At 39.8% G+C, this 19,135-nt stretch overlaps 1 protein-coding gene and 1 long non-coding RNA gene across 5 annotated transcripts in view; both read left to right on the top strand.

Annotated features, from left to right (window-relative positions):
* Positions 1–13,045, top strand: part of stab1 (stabilin 1) — a 161,778-nt gene extending 148,733 nt beyond the window's left edge. For all 4 annotated transcript variants that reach the window (XM_079682469.1, XM_079682470.1, XM_079682471.1 and 1 more), the window contains one exon: positions 12,873–13,045. In XM_079682469.1, the coding sequence (XP_079538595.1) occupies positions 12,873–12,938 (66 nt within the window). In that variant the 3' untranslated portion in view covers positions 12,939–13,045. The remainder of the gene's footprint in view (positions 1–12,872) is intronic.
* Positions 13,046–17,026: 3,981 nt separating this feature from the next.
* LOC307040267 lies at positions 17,027–18,800 on the top strand. The gene is made up of 3 exons (XR_013808474.1): positions 17,027–18,410; positions 18,510–18,576; positions 18,716–18,800. It is a non-coding gene; the product is annotated as an uncharacterized lncRNA (long non-coding RNA).
* Positions 18,801–19,135: the final 335 nt, after the last annotated feature.

The raw sequence follows: 19,135 nt of genomic DNA, 5'->3' as shown, positions 1-19,135 counted from the left end.
TTTTACTGGAATGAAAGAGCACAGACTACAGAAGCAAAAAAAGCAGCATACTGCATTAAACCTGACCTTCACAGAGAGGTTGAAGTTCATGTGGAAAGGAGGCTTCAGTAGTCTGTCTGCACTCTGTTTAGTTGTGCTATCTTACAATCAATATAGTAAATGTGAGGTAAAGTGTATAGCCAACTGGTTAGAACTCAAAGTTGCGATGAGGTCGTAAAATGTATGGAAAGGGTCTTAAAAAAGGTCTTAAAAAAGGTCTTAAAAGGTATTAAATTTGACCTCAGGATTCCTGCATATACCCTGCAACAGCACATCAACGTACAGACCATCTTCCGGTTTTCCAAAGGAGCCAAACACCTTCTTCAGGGCCTCATGCTTGGCCCACCAGCGTATCTCGCCAATAGGAGCAAGGCCTCTACGTCTCTTGTTTCGGCGTGACTCTTCCCACACATTCATCCTTTTATATGACTCTTTGATGAATACCGCAATGCCATTGAGGAGCGCAAACAGGGACCCACTCTCAATAACAATATGGGTTGTGTTTGCAAGCACCAGATTTAGTACATGTGCGTAGCACCATACATGCACCTGGTTTGGAGATTGTGCAGACAATAGTGAGGAGAATCCTTTGTATTGGCCTTGCATGTTTGATGCCCTATCAGTCGCATTTCCAATGCACATGGTCTTGCTGAGGCCCATTTTGTCCAGAACTTCTGACAGCATGTTGACAAAGGCCTGTCCAGTGGATGAACTGCACTTCAGCACTGCAACAAGCCTCTCATGAACAACATCAGTAACATACCTCATAATTATAGAGCATTGATCCTGAGAGGTGATGTCCTGTGTTGTGTCCAGCTGCACTGAAAACATTCCTGCTTTCTTGATATCACTGGAGATGTTTTTTTGAATGAGATGGTGAATTGCATCTATCACTGAGTTGACTGTGGTTTTGGAGAGTAAAGTTACAAGGGAACCTCTGCCTCTCGTGCCACCAGACAAATGCAACTTTTTGCTGTTCTCAATGCAGCTGTCCAGGTGCTCTTTTAAACAGAAATCATACTTCCCCAGTAGAAGTATGAGTTCCAAGAAATTACCATGATCAACTGTGTGGTCTTCCAGAGTATATGCTGCCTCATTTTCTGACCTCCTGTATGCAAGCCCCCTCTTCCCAAGAACCTTGATGACATCTATGATGCGCTCCAAAACCTGTCGTCTCTTTCTGACCTGCTCTCTGTGCGCCGATATCTGACTGCCACCAAACACACTGCTGATATCAGCACTGGCGGATTTCAAGAGGTAAGCTTCAGCACAGTTTCTGTGTCCACTGCTTCTCTCATGCTCCTCTGTGCGTCGGTGTATATGCCTCCAATCTGACATTCCACTGATGAACAGACTGCTATCAGTTCTCTTACCGAATGCCATGCAGATGAAACAATACAGCATGTGACGCTCTGGACAGTACGTCAGGCACCTTCTACTGGTGCCGTCTCTGCTACAGAACACTTTCTGTACCACTGGATTGCTACTTTTTTGCTGAGGATGGTAATTTAAAAATGACTGGAGATTTCTCTGATCAGGTTGTGAAAAAAAATCAGTTATTTGACTGGCACACTCATAGCTCTCAACAGCTGTTTCCCTCTCAGGTGATCCTGTCTTTGGGCTGACACACTCCTCACTCTCTCCAGCCTTTTCCCTCTCAGGGGATCCTGTCTTTGGGCTGACATACTCATCACTCTCTACAGCCTTTTCCCTCTCAGGTGGTGCAGTCTTTTGGCTGCCTGAATTGGTCTGGCTCTCTCCCTGAACTGACCAGCTGGACTTGCCCTGAACCTGTCTGGGCTGGACATAGGGAAAGCATTTACCATTGGATGGGGAAATAACTCAAAACCACAGAATAATGTACAAGATAAAAGATTAGTTCATATTGAACGAAACGTTCGCGAGCGTAACAACACTAGTGGCTTTGCCATGTTTTCATTATGACACTTAGTGTTTTCCAATGCAAAAAAGTCAGATCTTTGTGACAATACCTGAAAATGCTCAAGACAGCACTATACACAGCCATTTGAAAACTACAGTAAAAGTAACACTTTTACAAAGAAATTAAAGTTACACACAAATTATGAAATAGTTATCACCTCAGTAAACAATAAATGAATTGAAAGATTACAATAAATTCAATGGCAAATATTGCAAATTAATCAAATTATTTCCTATAGGTTTACTTATATTTTGTGCTAAAATTCAAAGTATCTCATCTGTATTTACAATACAGCTTGATTCTGCAGCTTCATCTCTACTTACAGCTTGTTGGTCCATGTGAACGTTTACTGTTGCTATGGCTACAAGAAACCGCTGACGTTAGCAGCTCTTAGCTAGCCTAGCTAAATCATCTGAACAATAAAAACCCATAATATCACAATTCGGCATATTTAAACAAAATCAACCACAACTACCAACATTCACAGCCCTTCAACTCTGGGCTAATATGTTGTCACAAGTAGGACTATGCAGTTAATTATGTCACATCACATTCAATGTAAAAACGTTTTCTACTTTTTTTTTGGACATGTCTCAAAAATGTAGCCTAGCCAGCCCCAGGCTAACGTTACTTCCCATGTATGCCTCCACTCGCTCATCTCCCGGCGCAGCAGCACCTGCTGGGGCGGTGACCACGGCACCAAATAGATCCGTCAATTTAGAATATTTAGCAGCCTCCACCTCCAGAGACTTCAGCTTTTTAAGTCGCAGTTTTTCAGCGCCACCCGGGCGTTTCTTCTGCTTATCCATTTTCAGCTCAGCAGCAGCCCATCCCGCGACTCCCACCCATGCCATGTGGTCCCGCCCCACCCTGGTTTGTGTTGTGATTGACAGCACTGTCAGGCATCTCTGAGCCTGTCAGCCCATGATTGATTGACAATGACAAACAATAGACCAATAATATGTGTCGATGCTGGCAACACACTGCTAGCCCTCTGTAGCCAATTGGCCGGCCCAATTGGAGGGAATTTAGAGGGGAAAAAAGAAAAGAAAAAAAAAAACATTGCGGACCGGCCCACATTGGGTCAACGGCCCACCGGGACGATGCCCGGTATGCCAGATGGCCAGTCCACCCCTGCCTGGGTCCCACTCGCAGTGATGGAGTAGCAAGCCGATTGGCTGATGCCGAGCGAAGTGCACGTGCTGGAATATATGGTTTAACCAAGGCCTGGATGTAGGAAGGGGCTGTTCCCTTCACAGCTCGGTAGGCCAGCACCAGTGTCTTGAAGCAGATTCTTGCATCCACTGGCAGCTAGTGGAGGGTATGAAGGAGTGTTGTAGAATGGGAGAACTTGGGTAGGTTGAAGACCAGTCTGGCTGCAGCATTCTGAATTAGCTGTAGCGGTCTGATGGTGTTTGCAGGTAGACCAGCCAGGAGGGCGTTGCAGTAGTCCAGGCACAAGATGACCAGAGCCTGGACCAGGTCCTGTGTTGCCTCCTGGGACAGTAGGGGTAGTTTCCTCCTGATGTCTCGGCAATCCAAGATGGCAGCACGTCTGTACCTGTCCCTGTCCGCTGTGCTTTCATGTCGGTTCTAGTGTTGTCTACGTGATATCTGTTATCTTTGTAAAACACCGGTCAATATCTGTGAGCTGATTTCAACAGTACAACCAGGGCGAGCGTTGTTGTGCAACGTTACGGCTAAACATTACCGCCATTCCTGGAGGACTGGGATCACTCTATCCGCTTCGACTGCGGAGCATGTGCTCACTTCCCGGAGCTGAAACGCCACCTTTGTTGCGCTTGATTTTGGACTTTGGTGGACTGGGTTCGTTGAGCTAAAGCACAGCATGACTGGGCTTGTGTTCCTGTTTACATGAGACGTCAAACAACGTCATCTTCGTTCTCGGGAGGACTGAAAGTCCGGGCCGGATTGTCACCTCGCTGATCTGGCATTTCTCAACTTCGGCAGGACGGAAAACGCGGACGGGTTTCCTGTGCTGATTTTCGTATTTCTTCAGCAGGCCTTCTCTACCCCCTGACACATGTCACCCAGCATGTTTCTCCTAATACCTATTTTTCTCCTATTGACTATTCTCCATCCATATGAGGTGCGTGAAGGGTGTGGAGACCAAACAGTGCCTAATCTTGTCTTCCCTAGTAAAGACACAAACTGGGATTCTACTTTATTTAAGAGCTCTGTAAATTGGAGCATTCTAATCTCCAAGGATCTCATGACTCTACCTTGTCTTATTTGTCTTTTTAGTCCTTATAACTGGTTGTTTTCAATGAACTCATACTCCTATGGTTCAAAGAGAGTAATAGGCCTATATAATGAATCTATGCAAACAACAACTTGGGTGAAAAGGAAATGTTTCATTGTTATCCTGCTCCTACTATCAGGAAATGTTCATCCGAACCCTGGACCAGATTTGAATTTTCTGAGTACCACTGATGATTTTAAAGCAAGGTCGGGTCTTGGTATCATCCACATAAATGTCAGAAGTCTACTTCCTAAAATGGACCACATGAAAATCTGGGCAAAATCCTCTGATTCTGATGTTTTAGTTTTATCTGAAACTTGGCTAAAGAAATCTATAACGGACAAAGACATTGCAATTAAGGGTTACAATGTGTTTTGTTGCGACCGTCCCAGAAAAGGTGGTGGTATCGCAATTTATGTAAAAACAAAATGTCATGCTACCATCCAATCATCTGTGTCTCTCAGCAGACAATTTGAACTACTTGCGCTGAAATTGTAACTTCTTAAGGGTCATTTTATCACTGTTGTAGGGTGCTATAGACCCCCTTCAGCAAGCATTGAGGCTTTATCATCACTGAGTCATCAGTTATCTTGCTTGGATTTTAATGAGATTTTAATTGCTGGAGACTTTAACTGGGACTGGTTGTCCTCTGTCTCCGATAGTTTTAAATCAACCTGTGACTCAATAGCCCAACTCTTCCTAATCTTAAACACCGAGATAAATCGTCTCTTATCGACTTATTTTTAACAAATGCGCCTCATTCGTTTTTGGATATTGGTATTTTTTCATGAACTGTGGGATTTTGATTGGAACAAGATCTCTCTCATTAGTGATGTTGAACTGGCATGGGATTATTTTCACGAGGCTTTTACTAGAATTATAAACAAACATGCTCCTTTCCGCAAATGTAGGGTGAAAGGGCTAAAAAAAAGTTTAGTCCTGAACTGGCCAGCATTCTAAAGGAAAGGGATATTGCCTGGTCAAGGGCCAGAAAATCGAAATCCCAAGTGGATTGGATTGTTTTTAGACAGCTCCGAAATCGTTTCACCTTCCTAGTTAAAAAGGCTAAATCTGAGTACTACAATCTGAGTACTACATTTCTATTACTACTAGTAACTTAAATGATCCAAATAAATTCTGTAAGGTAATAAAAAACTCATTTGGAACAGAAACTAAAAATGAATTACCAGCCTGCATTGTTACAGACTCGCAAACTCTCACTGACAAATCGGCCATTCTCAACTGCTTTAATGAACATTTTATTTCTTCTGGTTCTTTGTTTGAGTCCCTATATTCGGACCCTGAACAGAACGTTGATTCCTCACCACCTCCATCCCATCCCGTGGCTCAGCCATTCAATTTCACTTTAACGAGCGTTGCAGAATCTGGATCCACACAAATCGGCAGATCCGGACAAACTTCCTCCTCATTTTCTTAAATTAGCTGCAGACTTTATAGCTGAGCCGCTTACTTATCTTTTTAATTTAACTCATTCCAACAATGAGATTCCAAACATATGGAAATCTGCACATGTTTTTCCTTTACTGAAAGGAGGGGATCCCTCATCTGTTAATAATTATAGGCCAATTTCAAAATGATGTGTTGTAGCGAAGGTCCTTGAAAAGCTTCTCAGTGAACAACTTAAATTATTCTTGGACACAAATTATATTTTGTCAGAGCACCAATCCGGTTTTAGAAAACAACACAGCACAACAACTGCTGCTATTAAAGTGGTGAACAACATAATTGAGGCATTGGACTGTAAAAAGTATTGTGCAGCTCTATTTATTGATTTATCAAAGGTGTTTTTCACAGTTGATCATACCATCCTGGCGGAAAGACTTCACAGTATCGGCTTATCTAGGCATACTGTTGTTTTTAAAAAATATATATTTATCAGCGAGAAACCAATGCGTCCAATTTTCTGGGTCTTCTTCTTCCTTCCTCCCGATAGCAAAGGGTGTGCCACAAGGTTCCATATTAGGACCGATTCTTTTAACCATATGTGTAAATAATCCATGTAATAATTTAGCAAATGCTTCTTACTATTGTTATGCAGATGATACTGTTATTTATTGTTCCTCCGCTTCTATAGAACAAAGTCTAGATTTCCTCCAGTCTGCCTTTGATGTCATACAAACCCATTTATATCAACTAAAGTTGGTATTAAATGCTGAAAAATCCAAAGTGATGATATTTTCGAATGGCAAAAAGTTACCATCTATTCTACCCAAGATGTGTACGGTACTGATCAAGGGACTGACATTGAGAGGGTCACTACTTACAAATATCTGGGATTTCTTATTGAACAGAATTTGTCTTTCAAGTTACACACGGAAAATGTTGTTTCAAAGCTAAAAATAAAATTAGGTTTCTTTTACAGAAATAAATCCTGTTTCTCTTTTCAGACAAGGAAACATTTAATATCTGCAACGTTTTTTTACCTGTATTAGATTATGGTGATCTGCTATACATGAATGCCTCCGACCAGTGCCTAAAGAGCTTGGATACTGTGTACCATTGTGCCTAACGATTTATTACTGGATGTGGATATCGAGTACACCATTGCACTTTATATACTGCTGCTAATTGGCCATCTTTGTCTGCTCGCAGGTTGGGTTTTATTTATAAATCTCTGCTTGGGTTGGTTCCCTCCTACATTTGCACATATATGTGTCAAAGAGAAAGTCTATATGGCCTGCGCTCCCAAGATTTTATTCAGATGCTGGTTCCTACAGTGAGAACAAAACTGGGTAATACAGCTTTTAAATATGCTGCCCCCACAGCTTAGAACAATGTACAGAAGGAGCTGAAACTCTCAGATTTAATCACTATGGGGGAATTCAGGTCCATTTTAAAGGACAGAGAACACGACACCGTTGGTAGATGTGAGTGCTCGTATATCCTAAAATCGTTTTAAATGTTGCCAGTTTTTAATGATTTTTAGTAGTTTGTTTTATTTCGTATATTGACTGGCTAATGTGCCATTTTATTTGTGTTTTACAGCTGTATTTGTCTGCCTTTCTTGTCTGTGTTTTATCTGTTGTAACTTCGTTCATGCTGCCCTTCTTGGCCAGGTCACTCTGGCCAGATTTTAAGTCTTTTTACCTGGTTAAATAAAGGATATATATATATTAGGGCCGGGACTTTAACGCGTTAATTAAGATTAATTAATTACACAAAAAGTAACGCATTTTAATCGCATTATTTTTGCACCGCGGAATGTTTCTCACTGGATGAGTTTCAGGGGTACCGATTATACTGGAGCACCAACTAACGTTCATGACTTCAGACAACAACAAACCACAGTGAACAATAGTCAAACATGAACGAAGAAGCTGATGAGACCGCTTTGGCTGGCCCCGCGGATGGGACATTTTGTTTTAAAAAACGGACGGATGGAAGCGTCGATAAGAGAAAGGTTGTTTGCAAATTATGCAAAAAGGAATTTGCATATCACCGCAGCACATCAAGCCTCAAGTATCACCTCAATGCAAAACATATAGCAGCTAGCGTGGAAGCTAGCGTGGACGTTAGCCCGACTCGGAGTACAAGGACCCACACCCATTTTTAAATCAACTGTTGGTAAATCAACAAAGTCTGTTATGGCCTCTGAAGCAACAGAGAGATGTTTTCTAATAGTCAGGGTTTCCAATGTTCTGAATGTACTTGAACGTATTGTGTTTTACTTAAAAAACAAAGTGTTATAGTTTACAGAAGGTCTACCTACCTATAGGCTGCCTGAATCTCTGAAATGTACTATATTCCTAAATATGCTATTGCTACACTTTATGGCAAAAATTGCACTTTTCTGTAGGTCTTGGTTAAGTATCACCTTGAAAAAAATAAACAATGTTTTGTTGCTTAAGCTTATGTATTCAGTCATTATTCAATGGTATACTAAAATCCATGTGAAAAAAATTGCTTCTCACTGTTCTCAGGTAAAATATTTATATGTGATTAAAAATGCGATTAATTTCTATCAATTAATTACAAAGCCTCTAATTAATTAGATTAATTTTTTTAATCGAGTCCTGGCCCTAATATATATATATATATATATAGGGTAACACTTTATATTAAGGTACACAAATTAACCATCAACTAGTTGTTAATTAACATGCATATTAGCAGTATATTGGCTCTTTATTAGTCATTATAAAACACTTATTAATGCCTTATTCTGCATGACCATATTCTACAAGTAATAAGCCATTAGTTTGTATTTTTTTTCTCAATAACCCTCTAATTAGTGCTTATTTGTTGCAAGTAAGGAAATTGTGGAACATGCGTTTGGGTCTTAATGTGCTCTGCTCAATATGGGCCTAATAAGGCAGTAGTACCACAAGAATAGTAATTCTCCCATAATAACACTTAACAAATATTATCTATTCTTATGTAACAAGACATGAAACTATTGTAACATCTAGTTATAATTGTGTCTAAATAACTCAAAATTAGGTATTTATATCTAATAACATGTTCCCTATTTTAAAGTGAAGTCTTGTTCATAACCAATAAGCCAATAGTTTGACTCTAATTGACCTGAACAGGTTCACTATTCTAATGTTGCCTCCTCTTCACACTAGGTGTTCATTTTGTCTAAATAACTCAAAATGAGGTATATTTAAGAATATCAGAGCTCTCAAGTCTCACGCATTTGGCGTGAGACACGCATTTCACTCCATTCACACGCTCACACGCCACACCTTGTATTTCTCACGCAGAGATTACTTTCGTCTTTGAGACGCGTGCACTCCACTAGCACCCCCCCCCCCCCCCCCCCCCCCCGTTGACATTCGCGGTACAGAGGGCTTCATGGGAACTTTGAGGGGAGCCAGAAGTTGGAGTACCAAACACCGCTACCAAAATCTCACTCTGAACTCTGTTCAAAACTTGAGAGCCCTGGAATATGTTTTGGGGTATTGACAGTTCAGCTACCAATAGCAAAGTGATATTGAGCTGTATGTTTCATATTTGCAAATTTATATTTTTGGAAAATGTGTACTGAAGGTTAGATAGGAAACTGGGTACAGGAAGTAGGAGAAAGTGAACTGAATAGCATGCTTCTAATTTTCCTATGCAACCTGAAGAGTGAAAGGGTAAAGTCTGTCAGTAAGCAATGACTGTAAGTGTAAGTGTAAGCCTTGCACTTACACTGTAAGGATTAGTAACATGTATTTTGTTTATGTGATGACATTTGGAGATGTTTAAACTCAATGAGAAAATGCGTTAGCATTCGCGCTAGCGTTAGCATACAGTAGCGCAGGGGTCACCAACCTTTTTGTCACCGAGGGCTACTTCAAGGGTACTGAGTAATACGAAGGGCTACTTGTTTGATACAAACTTCCTGAATAACATAATTGCACGGTTCACCTTTAATGATAATATTATTATTAATAATAATCAGAATACATATTAATTTACTGTATGTGAAGGACTGTCTGATCACATGTTAATATTAATTATTCCTCACAATCATTATTAACAATGATTTATCATTGCTATAGCAACCCCATTGTTTTGTTATGAAAATGTATCTATATTTATACACATTCTCGCGAGATCTATCAGGGGTCGTTGTAATGCTGCGTTCACACCGGACGCGACTTCGCTCGAGTTTCACCGCTGCTGCCAGCGGTGTTTACTCGCATCATTCAAACAAGATGCGCTGGCTCGGGAGCTACATCTACAACAAAATGAACATATTTTACAATGATTAAATTGTAATACATGTTTCTAAAGGATGCCGAACTAACAACATACTGATACCGGTTAGTAAAAACCATGAATTAATGCTTGACAAGTCTGCAGACAAGACGGCAGGCGAAAAAACTTTTTAAATGCTTGTTTTCTGAATGGAGATTGGGTCGATCAGGCTAAGCTAACGTTGTATACAGTATGCTCATTCCACACTCATAACAACGGCCTACAGACATAAATAAACCAGCGACTGTATTCGCCATGACACAGAAAGTCTGTGGTTTGTACTTGTTTAACTTTTGTCCAGTTTCTGAAAAGATATGAGGAGCTGTGATCTCTGTTTTGCTAACTGCTAACAGCTAACAGCTGATGTTTTCTGGTTGAACGTCAGTGGCAGGCTGAGATCCTCACCACTGCTGTGTGTGCGTGTGTGTGTGCGTGTGTGCGTGTGTGTGTGGGTGGGTGTGAGAGATGAGGCCCATGCGGCCCATGATCGTAGCTGCTCATGCTAGCTTGTCTCAGCTAAAGGTGGAACGGAGATTTGGTGCGTGGAGTTCAACTCTGAACCTATCTGGCGTCAGAGTTCAATTTCACGCACCAAATCTCCATTTCACTTACATATGTACATACAAAATGTGTGCTTTTAAAATGTTATATTCAATATTGTCATTTTAAAAATAAAAATGTATTCAATAATTTTTTTAGACGGAGCTCCATGGTGACTTGTGCAATTTTTAGAACATGCTCGCGGGCGACCAATTTCCCCCCCGCGGGCGACTTAGTGCCCGCGGGCACCGCGTTGGCTACCCCTGCAGTAGCGTTAGCATACATGCTAGCGTTAGCCATACTAGCCTGTAAGTACACAAACATGCTTATTGCACAGCTAGCTAGCATTAGCTATATTTACCTTGTTTACACTTATCGGTCCCATGTGTTAATCTGTGTATGTTACACTTGCATATATGAGATCATTAAGTGCCTTGTAACTTATTTTTGTATAGTATCAGGGTGCATTCACACCTAATAGTCCGCTCTCTGGTGCCCGCCAGACCACAGTTTGTTACATTGTTTCATTTTTCAGAAGGTTCGGTTTGCGTTCACGGGCAAAACTCAAATGGACTATAAACTTTAAACACAAGTCATGTGCACGGAAATGCTGTTCAACCATTGGTCAGACATTAAGGGGGTAAAAACGTAAATCCCGGCAATTTCTACCGGAGCCTCTGCACTTTCGGCAGGTTATTCTCATGCTGCTGTTAATCTGGAGATCAACAGACACTAGCGGCCCGCGCATATGATTATATAAATCAGACAACGTCCGTTAAAAAACATTATAACATAATGAGAGACATTCTGCAGTAAGGAGGGGCGTTTCACCAACAACAGGTGTTCTTACTTTTATGTAGCTGACGGAGAATTTTTACTTTACACGACACTGTTCAACACTTCATTCTGCTTCACTCTTTAACTAAACAACCGCGGATGTCTTGAAAGACTATTTCGCTAAAGATTTTTGAAGATACCCGCGTTCTTGTGACACGTAAATACTACACTTCCTATGTTTTGGTGCGGACTGCTTTCACACCAGCAATGAACTGCTCCAGAGTTCACAAGCAAGCGCTCCGAGACCACCTATTTTAGCGGACCAGAGTCCGGTTGTTTAGTTTACTTAAGAGGTCTCGGATTGTGTTCACACCGACCCAAATGAACCGCACCAAGCGGCTAAACGCACCAGGTTTCGATTCAACCGGACTATACAAGGCAGGTGTGAACGCGCCCTCACTCCGTTTGAATTTCAGTGGACTGCAAATAAGTCAATAAAGGAGCATGGTTGCTCATTCCCTGGCTCTCAAAAGAGTTTGGGTGGCTGTTTAATCTCTGTTCACACTGAGACAGTACAACACATAGAGAGAACAGTACACCTATTGTGTAAGAACATACAAGCAGGTCACACAGTATGATCACAAATACATAAACTCTGTTAAAAATCTGTTTTTATTCAAACGTACAGGCTGCATTATGTGTTCTCAGCCTTGGAGAAACTTGACATGTTTTGGTATGTGTCTGAACCTCTCTTTAGTGGTTCATTAATAAAACAGACATTTCAACATGTGCCTACTTTGTTCATGTACTGTTGAGGTTAATGTCAGTAGTTGTGTGCTATACTGTATTTACAAAGTGTGAAGAGGAGGCAACTTTAGAATAGGGAACATGTTCAGGTCAATTAGAGTCAAACTACTAGCTTATTGGTTATGAGCAAGACTTCACTTTAAAATAGGGAACATGTTCTTATATAGAAATACCTCATTAGAGTAAAACTACTAGCTTATTGGTTATGAGCAAGACTTCACTTTAAAATAGGGAACATTTTCTTATATAGAAATGCCTAATTAGAGTCAAACTACTAGCTTATTGGTTATAACCAAGACTTCACTTTAAAATAGGGAACATGTTCTTAGATATAAATACCTAATTTTGAGTTATTTAGACACAATTAACACTTATAGTTTCATGTCTTGTTACATAAGAATAGATCATATTTGTTAAGTGTTATTATGGGAGAATTACTATTCTTGTGGTACTACTGCCTTATTAGGACCATATTGAGCAGCGCATATTAAGACTAAAACTCATGTACAACGACTTCCTTACTTCCTTAAGATGTTTCTACTGCGTGTGTATCGGCATATTTGCGTTTTTATTTTTGCAAAGTTTTTAAAACTGCAGCACATTTCTCATAATGGAAGTGTTTTGGGCCGTTTGCCCCTGTTGGACACCGTACAAAGGTGATGAGAAACACACAATCTAGACCACTTTCCGACCTCCTCTGAACAGTCAGCTATAAATATTAACTTTTCCACCAGAAGCCCTCCCAATGATTTTTGTGATTTTCCTGGTTCGTTGATTTTCTCTCCTTTCATGCAGGACGCCGGACCGTCTGAGCCAGCACAACCTGATGAGCCTCCACAGATTTTGGACCTGTCCTCATAAAAGTAGAGCGGTCTGTTTACAAATCACACATAACCTGTTGCCTTTATCAAGCTTTTTCTCAAATCATCTGTATCCAAATAAGAAATAAAGGATCTCTGTTTACTTTATCCCGATACTCTGTCTTTTTTTACGAGTAGAAGATTAAATTATTCTATGTACCGTAAAAGTTTGCAGCGTTTTAGCTCCTTGTAGCTTTAGTTTGACATTTTCTTAATGGATCTGATAAACCAAACGTACAGTAACGGCTCAGCACCAAACAACAGACGGTTAGAAGTTACAGGCTACCTGCCTGGTGAAAAAAGTAAAAACTCAAGTAGCTAAAAAGACAAAGTACAGTATGACAAAAAAAGAAATTAAAAAGAGAGAGTTTAGTGAATCATAGTATATCAGATAATAGACGAATTTTTTTTTTGATGTATGCCATTAAAACGTAATATAAAAAGTCTTAATTATGACATTAAAACATTTATAATTTTTTTTAAAGGTTTGGTTTAGTATGACATAATAAAAGCCATGAAATGGTCAATTAAGTTGTATTTATACGGTTTATTTGTAGTCTTCTTTACATTTTCATTTGCACGTGCTTTGGTACATTTGTATTTTTTATTTTCATCGTTTTTGAAACTGCAGTTTCTCTGACTGGACATGTTTTAAGCTATTGTAACACATTTCCACTTTTCCGCCACCATATTCAGACCACTCAAAGATGAAAAGGTGTTTTATTATTTTTTGTAAAACTTGGATACATCTTACGATCAGTATTTACAGACTTGCACCTTTATTTGTTTCGAAGCACATTAAAATAATGCTTTATCCTTAACTTGAACATACAGAGTTAAAAGTAAAAAACTGTTTTAACAAAAGAACTACGTCACAATCACTGCAAATCTCAGCTTCTGGAAGACAATAAACTCCATCCATCTGCCACTTTTATGTAATTAATCATTGATGTCGTTGTATGTCAGCAGAGAAAGTGCTGAGTGTCAGAAAACAGCATAGGCATGTGAGGCTCAGGTTTGGGAAGGCTAAACAACTTTTTTTACCTGACGCTGCCCGCCTCCGGCGTCTATCGTTTTTCCAACCCAGTTAAGGTTTAACCACGCCTACTTCCGCATTACACAAGCATCGACGTAGCTCTACGCTAGTGTTTCTCAAACTTTTTCATACCAAAGTAAAATGACAAAATAAACTTAAAAACACTGTAGGATAAAGGGGTAATACGAAGAAAATATACACTACACTTTTTAGGCAATATTGAATTACAGTTTAAAGGGAGAGTTTTAGTACCCACCCTGTCATATACATTAGTTAAAATCAGACAAATATTTATTTATATAGGTTTATAAGCTAGTACTAAACCAAATATAGTATTTCAATCTAAAGTATTGGTTTCACCATTGTAGTATTACCATATGTGAACTTTTTGTGGGGAAATAACTGTTGTTTGTAGTCGAAAATGAAAAAAAACACTCTGGGCAAAGAGGGATTGCAGATTTAATTTTAAAAAAGCAATATAATTGGGAGCAAAACATGTGGGGCATTATATCACTCATTGTAATGGTGCATATTATTGACGACCGACATCTGAAATGGAGAAGGCGTCACTCAAGCCACCCTGCAGTGGTTTTAAAAAATCTTACTTGCAGCTTCACAGGGAGCGCACGGCACCAGATTATCAGTTTAAAAGACAAGCGCCACCACCTTCCAATGGACATCCATTTAACATGTTAAGCCCCATTTGGGGAAAAAATCGCAACATCTGCAAGAAACAGCGTCTGAGGGCTTCTTAACATTTAAAAACCTTTTAATGTGTCATAACCACTTAAAGGTGGGCCGGCTAAAACGATTGGTCGTGCTTTTTACAGTACTACGGCTTCAACAGATGAATTGTCTTTATGGATTTTTTGTCAAAGCACTTAAGATATTCATTGCTATCGGGATGTTAAGCGCATTCCATGGAATATAACAAAAAGTGTATCTCGAGCCGGTTTATCAAACTTACCTACCCCACCTTTAACGGGAAGAAACTCAGCTATCAGACAATATTAACAATTTTTTGCAAAACTAAACATAAGGGTAATAACAAAGGCTCTGAATTAGCCCTGAGCAAAAAAATGCTAACACACTTAGCACAGAACTCACGTTAAAATACCCTTATTACTTATCATCGTATCTGCAAAAACAAGATATCTATTAGCAAGCTGAGATTCCACAGATTCTACAGCTACAGTATTAGTATCATTACTGACCGATCCGAACTCGCGACATGAGAAGCTAACACAGACATCACACCACGTAGCATTAGGGAGCCAACACGGCAATATGCCTTACCTTTGTTGTTTTCTGATCAAAAGTGGTCTTAAATGGCATTAAAATGATAAAGACGCTGTTGAAGGTTAATCCATAGGTTAATCCAATGTGTCTGTGTCACTTTGAAATGATTTCTGATAATCCATCAGCAATAAACCTAGTTTTCAGATTTCAGAGCGTAAGATAGGTTTAGCTTTGGGCAAACACTGTGCGCATAGCTCTCACTTCTCAATGGTAACGTGTGTGTGCATGTGGAAATTCCCCTTCGATTCTATTGGCTCTAATGGTTCAAAAGAGATGTCAATCATCAAAATCGACCAATGGGTTCCAGAGAAACGGCAAATACGCCCATTTCCACCCAAATGACCCCAGAGGTGTTTTCTTTTTTGCTAAACCTCTCTAAAAAGGTAAAATGTCACTTGTTTTGCATCAATCTTGATACAGGGTACTTATTATATGTTATAGTTTGGATTCCTAAAGCTTTTAGTCTACCTTACCATCATTCAAGGGTTGTTTTCACTATGGTTTATTTTTGGACGGACACTATAATTTACATTTCTTTACTGTTCAATCTGAATTTACTTTAAAATAAAAACATCTATATTGATTCTGACTTTTCTACATCGAACTCACAGGTTTATTATTGCTTTGAGAAAAAAGATTATTAATTTACCCCTTTTAGAAGTATAGTTATTGTCATTTGTTCTGGGAATGTCATTTTTCGAGCCTGAGACCTGAAAAACAAGCTTGGGGCTTAACAGGTTAATTAATGATGACCTGAAATTTAGAGATATTATTTATTAAAAACATACCTGCCATAATGACTACAAACCAGTGATTAAATTACTTCTGTTTTTAAATCCTTGATAAAGGAAGGAGTGATTGTTAAATGTCCAGACACCCACGGTTCCACACACTGCTAAAGAGGTTTACATTTTTCTTTAAGTGGACCAGAATTGAAGATAAATGAATTTAATGAATTATGAAATACATGGCAGAGGTTCGCAGATCCTCATAATGTTTTGACTGAAGAAAATGATTATGTGTACAAGTTTCTGAAATAGATCTATTAGACATTTTAATATAAATTAGGTGTAAATAAACTGCAGTAGTAGTACTACACTGTTGGCGCTGTGCTAGGTGGCTGCCTGTTGCAGCAGCTCCCTGTGTCTTATTGATTTTGTCTTTTTTTACTACTTTAATTCTCTTAGTTGTACTTTTTTCTTTGAATATTTATTTTGTCTTGTAACAAACTTTGGCCACGTTTTGTTTCTAAAGTTTGCCGGTCCTTCTTCTGTTACTTTTTTGTGACGGAGAGCCATTCTAAGAGGAGGGACGGCATTGTTTACTCCCGTGAGCAGCATGACATCCCGGAGGAGCTTTGGAGGCTAATGCGGGGCTGCAGGGCTGGATCGGCGTCGCGAGACCCTTTTCACGGGGGCACGTGCCCCCCTGTAGATCTGAGGTGCCCCGGTATGCCTGGGTCACTGATTTTTTTATTAATTTATTAATTTATTCAGGGTTCGAAATGGCGACACGCCAGCACGCCCGGGTCTAGTAACTTTCCTATCGGACTAGTAACTCTATGCACTTGCCTGCCCGTGTGTCTGGTAACTTTATAACCCCTTTGCACGGAGCGTCTTTTACAAGCATTGTGGCCGTCAATGCTGTTAAATATGTTCTTTATTCTCGCGTCCAGGAGAGAAGCTTTAAAATGAGACTAAATGGAGTCTCTAAAAGATTCAAATGGGATACTTTAATTAAAAAAGGCGCGGTAGTGTTACAGACAGAATATTGTTCCGGCAGAAAACAGCTGTGATCTGGTTCTCCTGAGCAAGAAGAAGACAGCGGATCTCTCCTCCGGCGCTGCTATATATATCCTCTGCTGGCTCCTCCCCGCCAGCCGGCTCACCTCGTCTCCAATGTCCGTTATTGCATTTAAACAGAGGATAGGTTCTTTTCACATTCAATATATGCTTAACACGCCGTTTCTCCTCATATTCTCTTTCATCACTTTTCATTTAACACATTCTAAACGCTGTAATCAATACTCTAAACAATACTTCTCGGCTCGTTTGGTTTCCGGTCATTCCGGATGTTGCCACATGCTACTCTCGTCTGTAAACAATAATGTATTCAAATAAACTGTACTTTCATTTAATATTCAACATGGTAGTATCTCGACATCTATCGTTGTAGTGTTAAATCAGTAGGTTTCGGTTTTCACCACACCAAGTCATTTCGCTTCTCAATTCATCTCTAGGAAATCGTATATTAGCCACATGCTACATGCTAACCGTAGATGAAGGATTTTCAGAATAAAAGCTTAACTGCTTGTGCACAAGAATTTCTGGTTTTTCAGTATAAAAGAGCGTTTAAACTGACGGTATGTTTAAGCTACATTATACCATCAAAACATTGATTTTAATTTCTAACAATGCGAACTCAATTTTGCTACTGTAAACCTCTCTTGCACAGCATAAGACTAGTCCTATTCAGCACACGCTGCTTTCATTTGTTTATTCGAATGTTTTTTGTCCCTTCTGATAACCCGTAGTGTTGATGCGTGTTTTGCCTTGGTAGTTCAGGATACCATGAAATAAAGCTTGCGGTCAATCTGGTAAGCAACGTAATTTTACGATGAACATAATCTTAGTTTTAGAAGTGAAGGTCACACAGGAGTAGGCTATATATTTTAATGAGTTTGCCTGGAAGCTAATCGTATAGGCTACACTGTTAAATGTTATGTGATTTGTATAAATAGCACTTTTTAATCATTTATAAAACATAATAGACTAGGCTAAATGGATGGAGATGTGAATAGCAGTGACATGCGCTGAGGTTCGTGGCTGGTGAGGCACTGACAGTTTCAGTGTCAGATTTAGAAATATATAAACCCAAGTATCTTAAATCACGAAATCTATTATTGAGGTGAAACATTTTCAAAGAAATGTGGCTTTGAACGTGAGTAGTCGATGGAGTTATCCTAACCGTCTTTTGAAACATACCTTTTAGCTCCGGCGTTGGTTTCCCATTATTTATCACTTCACGATTTGATTGATTTGATAGTATTCTGTATTTTAGTATTTAGTATCTTGTAAATGGACATCAGAAAGTTATTCGCCCGGAGCAGGGATAAAGCAGCAAGGAGAAATGAGAGAGGTAAGCTAGGTAACAAGGCAACCCAAACCACTTTTAGGTAACAACCCACAAGTTGAGTTCAACACTGGTCACTAGCCTAACAGTTACATATCTGTCCAGACAAAGAGGAGCAGCAGAGTGTCGGAGGAGGTGAAGGAGAGAGGGATGTTGATGAGCACGAGCAGAGGTGATATGGCTATTAATTTAATATTAATTAGGAATAACTGCAAACAGGTTATACACAAGTAACCTTACATCTGCATATGTAAAAATGTAGATAATGAAAATGCAGACATTAGACTGTAATATGTTCATGTTGTTTCAAGACTCAGTGCAGCAGAGTGCAGAGGAGGAGAGGAGGAGATTGAAGGGACACAGGAAGGGATGACACTGAGAGATGACACTGACAGGTGAGAGTGAGACTCAGCTGACAATGTAGTTAGCTACTGTAAATGTCCCTACTTATAGATGTGATGAATGTTATTTGAACTTTTAATGGTTATCTGAGGTAACTATTGAGCATATGATTTTTTTGTACGTTGCACCAGACAGGAGAGTCAGAGGGCAGAAGAGATTGAGCTGGTTGAGGCAGGGGAAAGGCAGAGAGAGAAGGAAGGACAACAAGAGACAGACAGGCCGGAGAGATCACACCCCAGAGATGAGACTGAGAAAACAGTTGCCACAGTGGCAGAGAACATTAGACTGGGGGCAAGAGAAAAAAGCAGTGTCCACAATCTTGAGGGACA

The sequence above is a fragment of the Notothenia rossii genome (assembly GCF_949606895.1).
Source record: "Notothenia rossii genome assembly, chromosome: 5".
NCBI lineage: Eukaryota > Metazoa > Chordata > Actinopteri > Perciformes > Nototheniidae > Notothenia > Notothenia rossii.
This window is presented reverse-complemented; position numbering and strand designations above follow the sequence as displayed.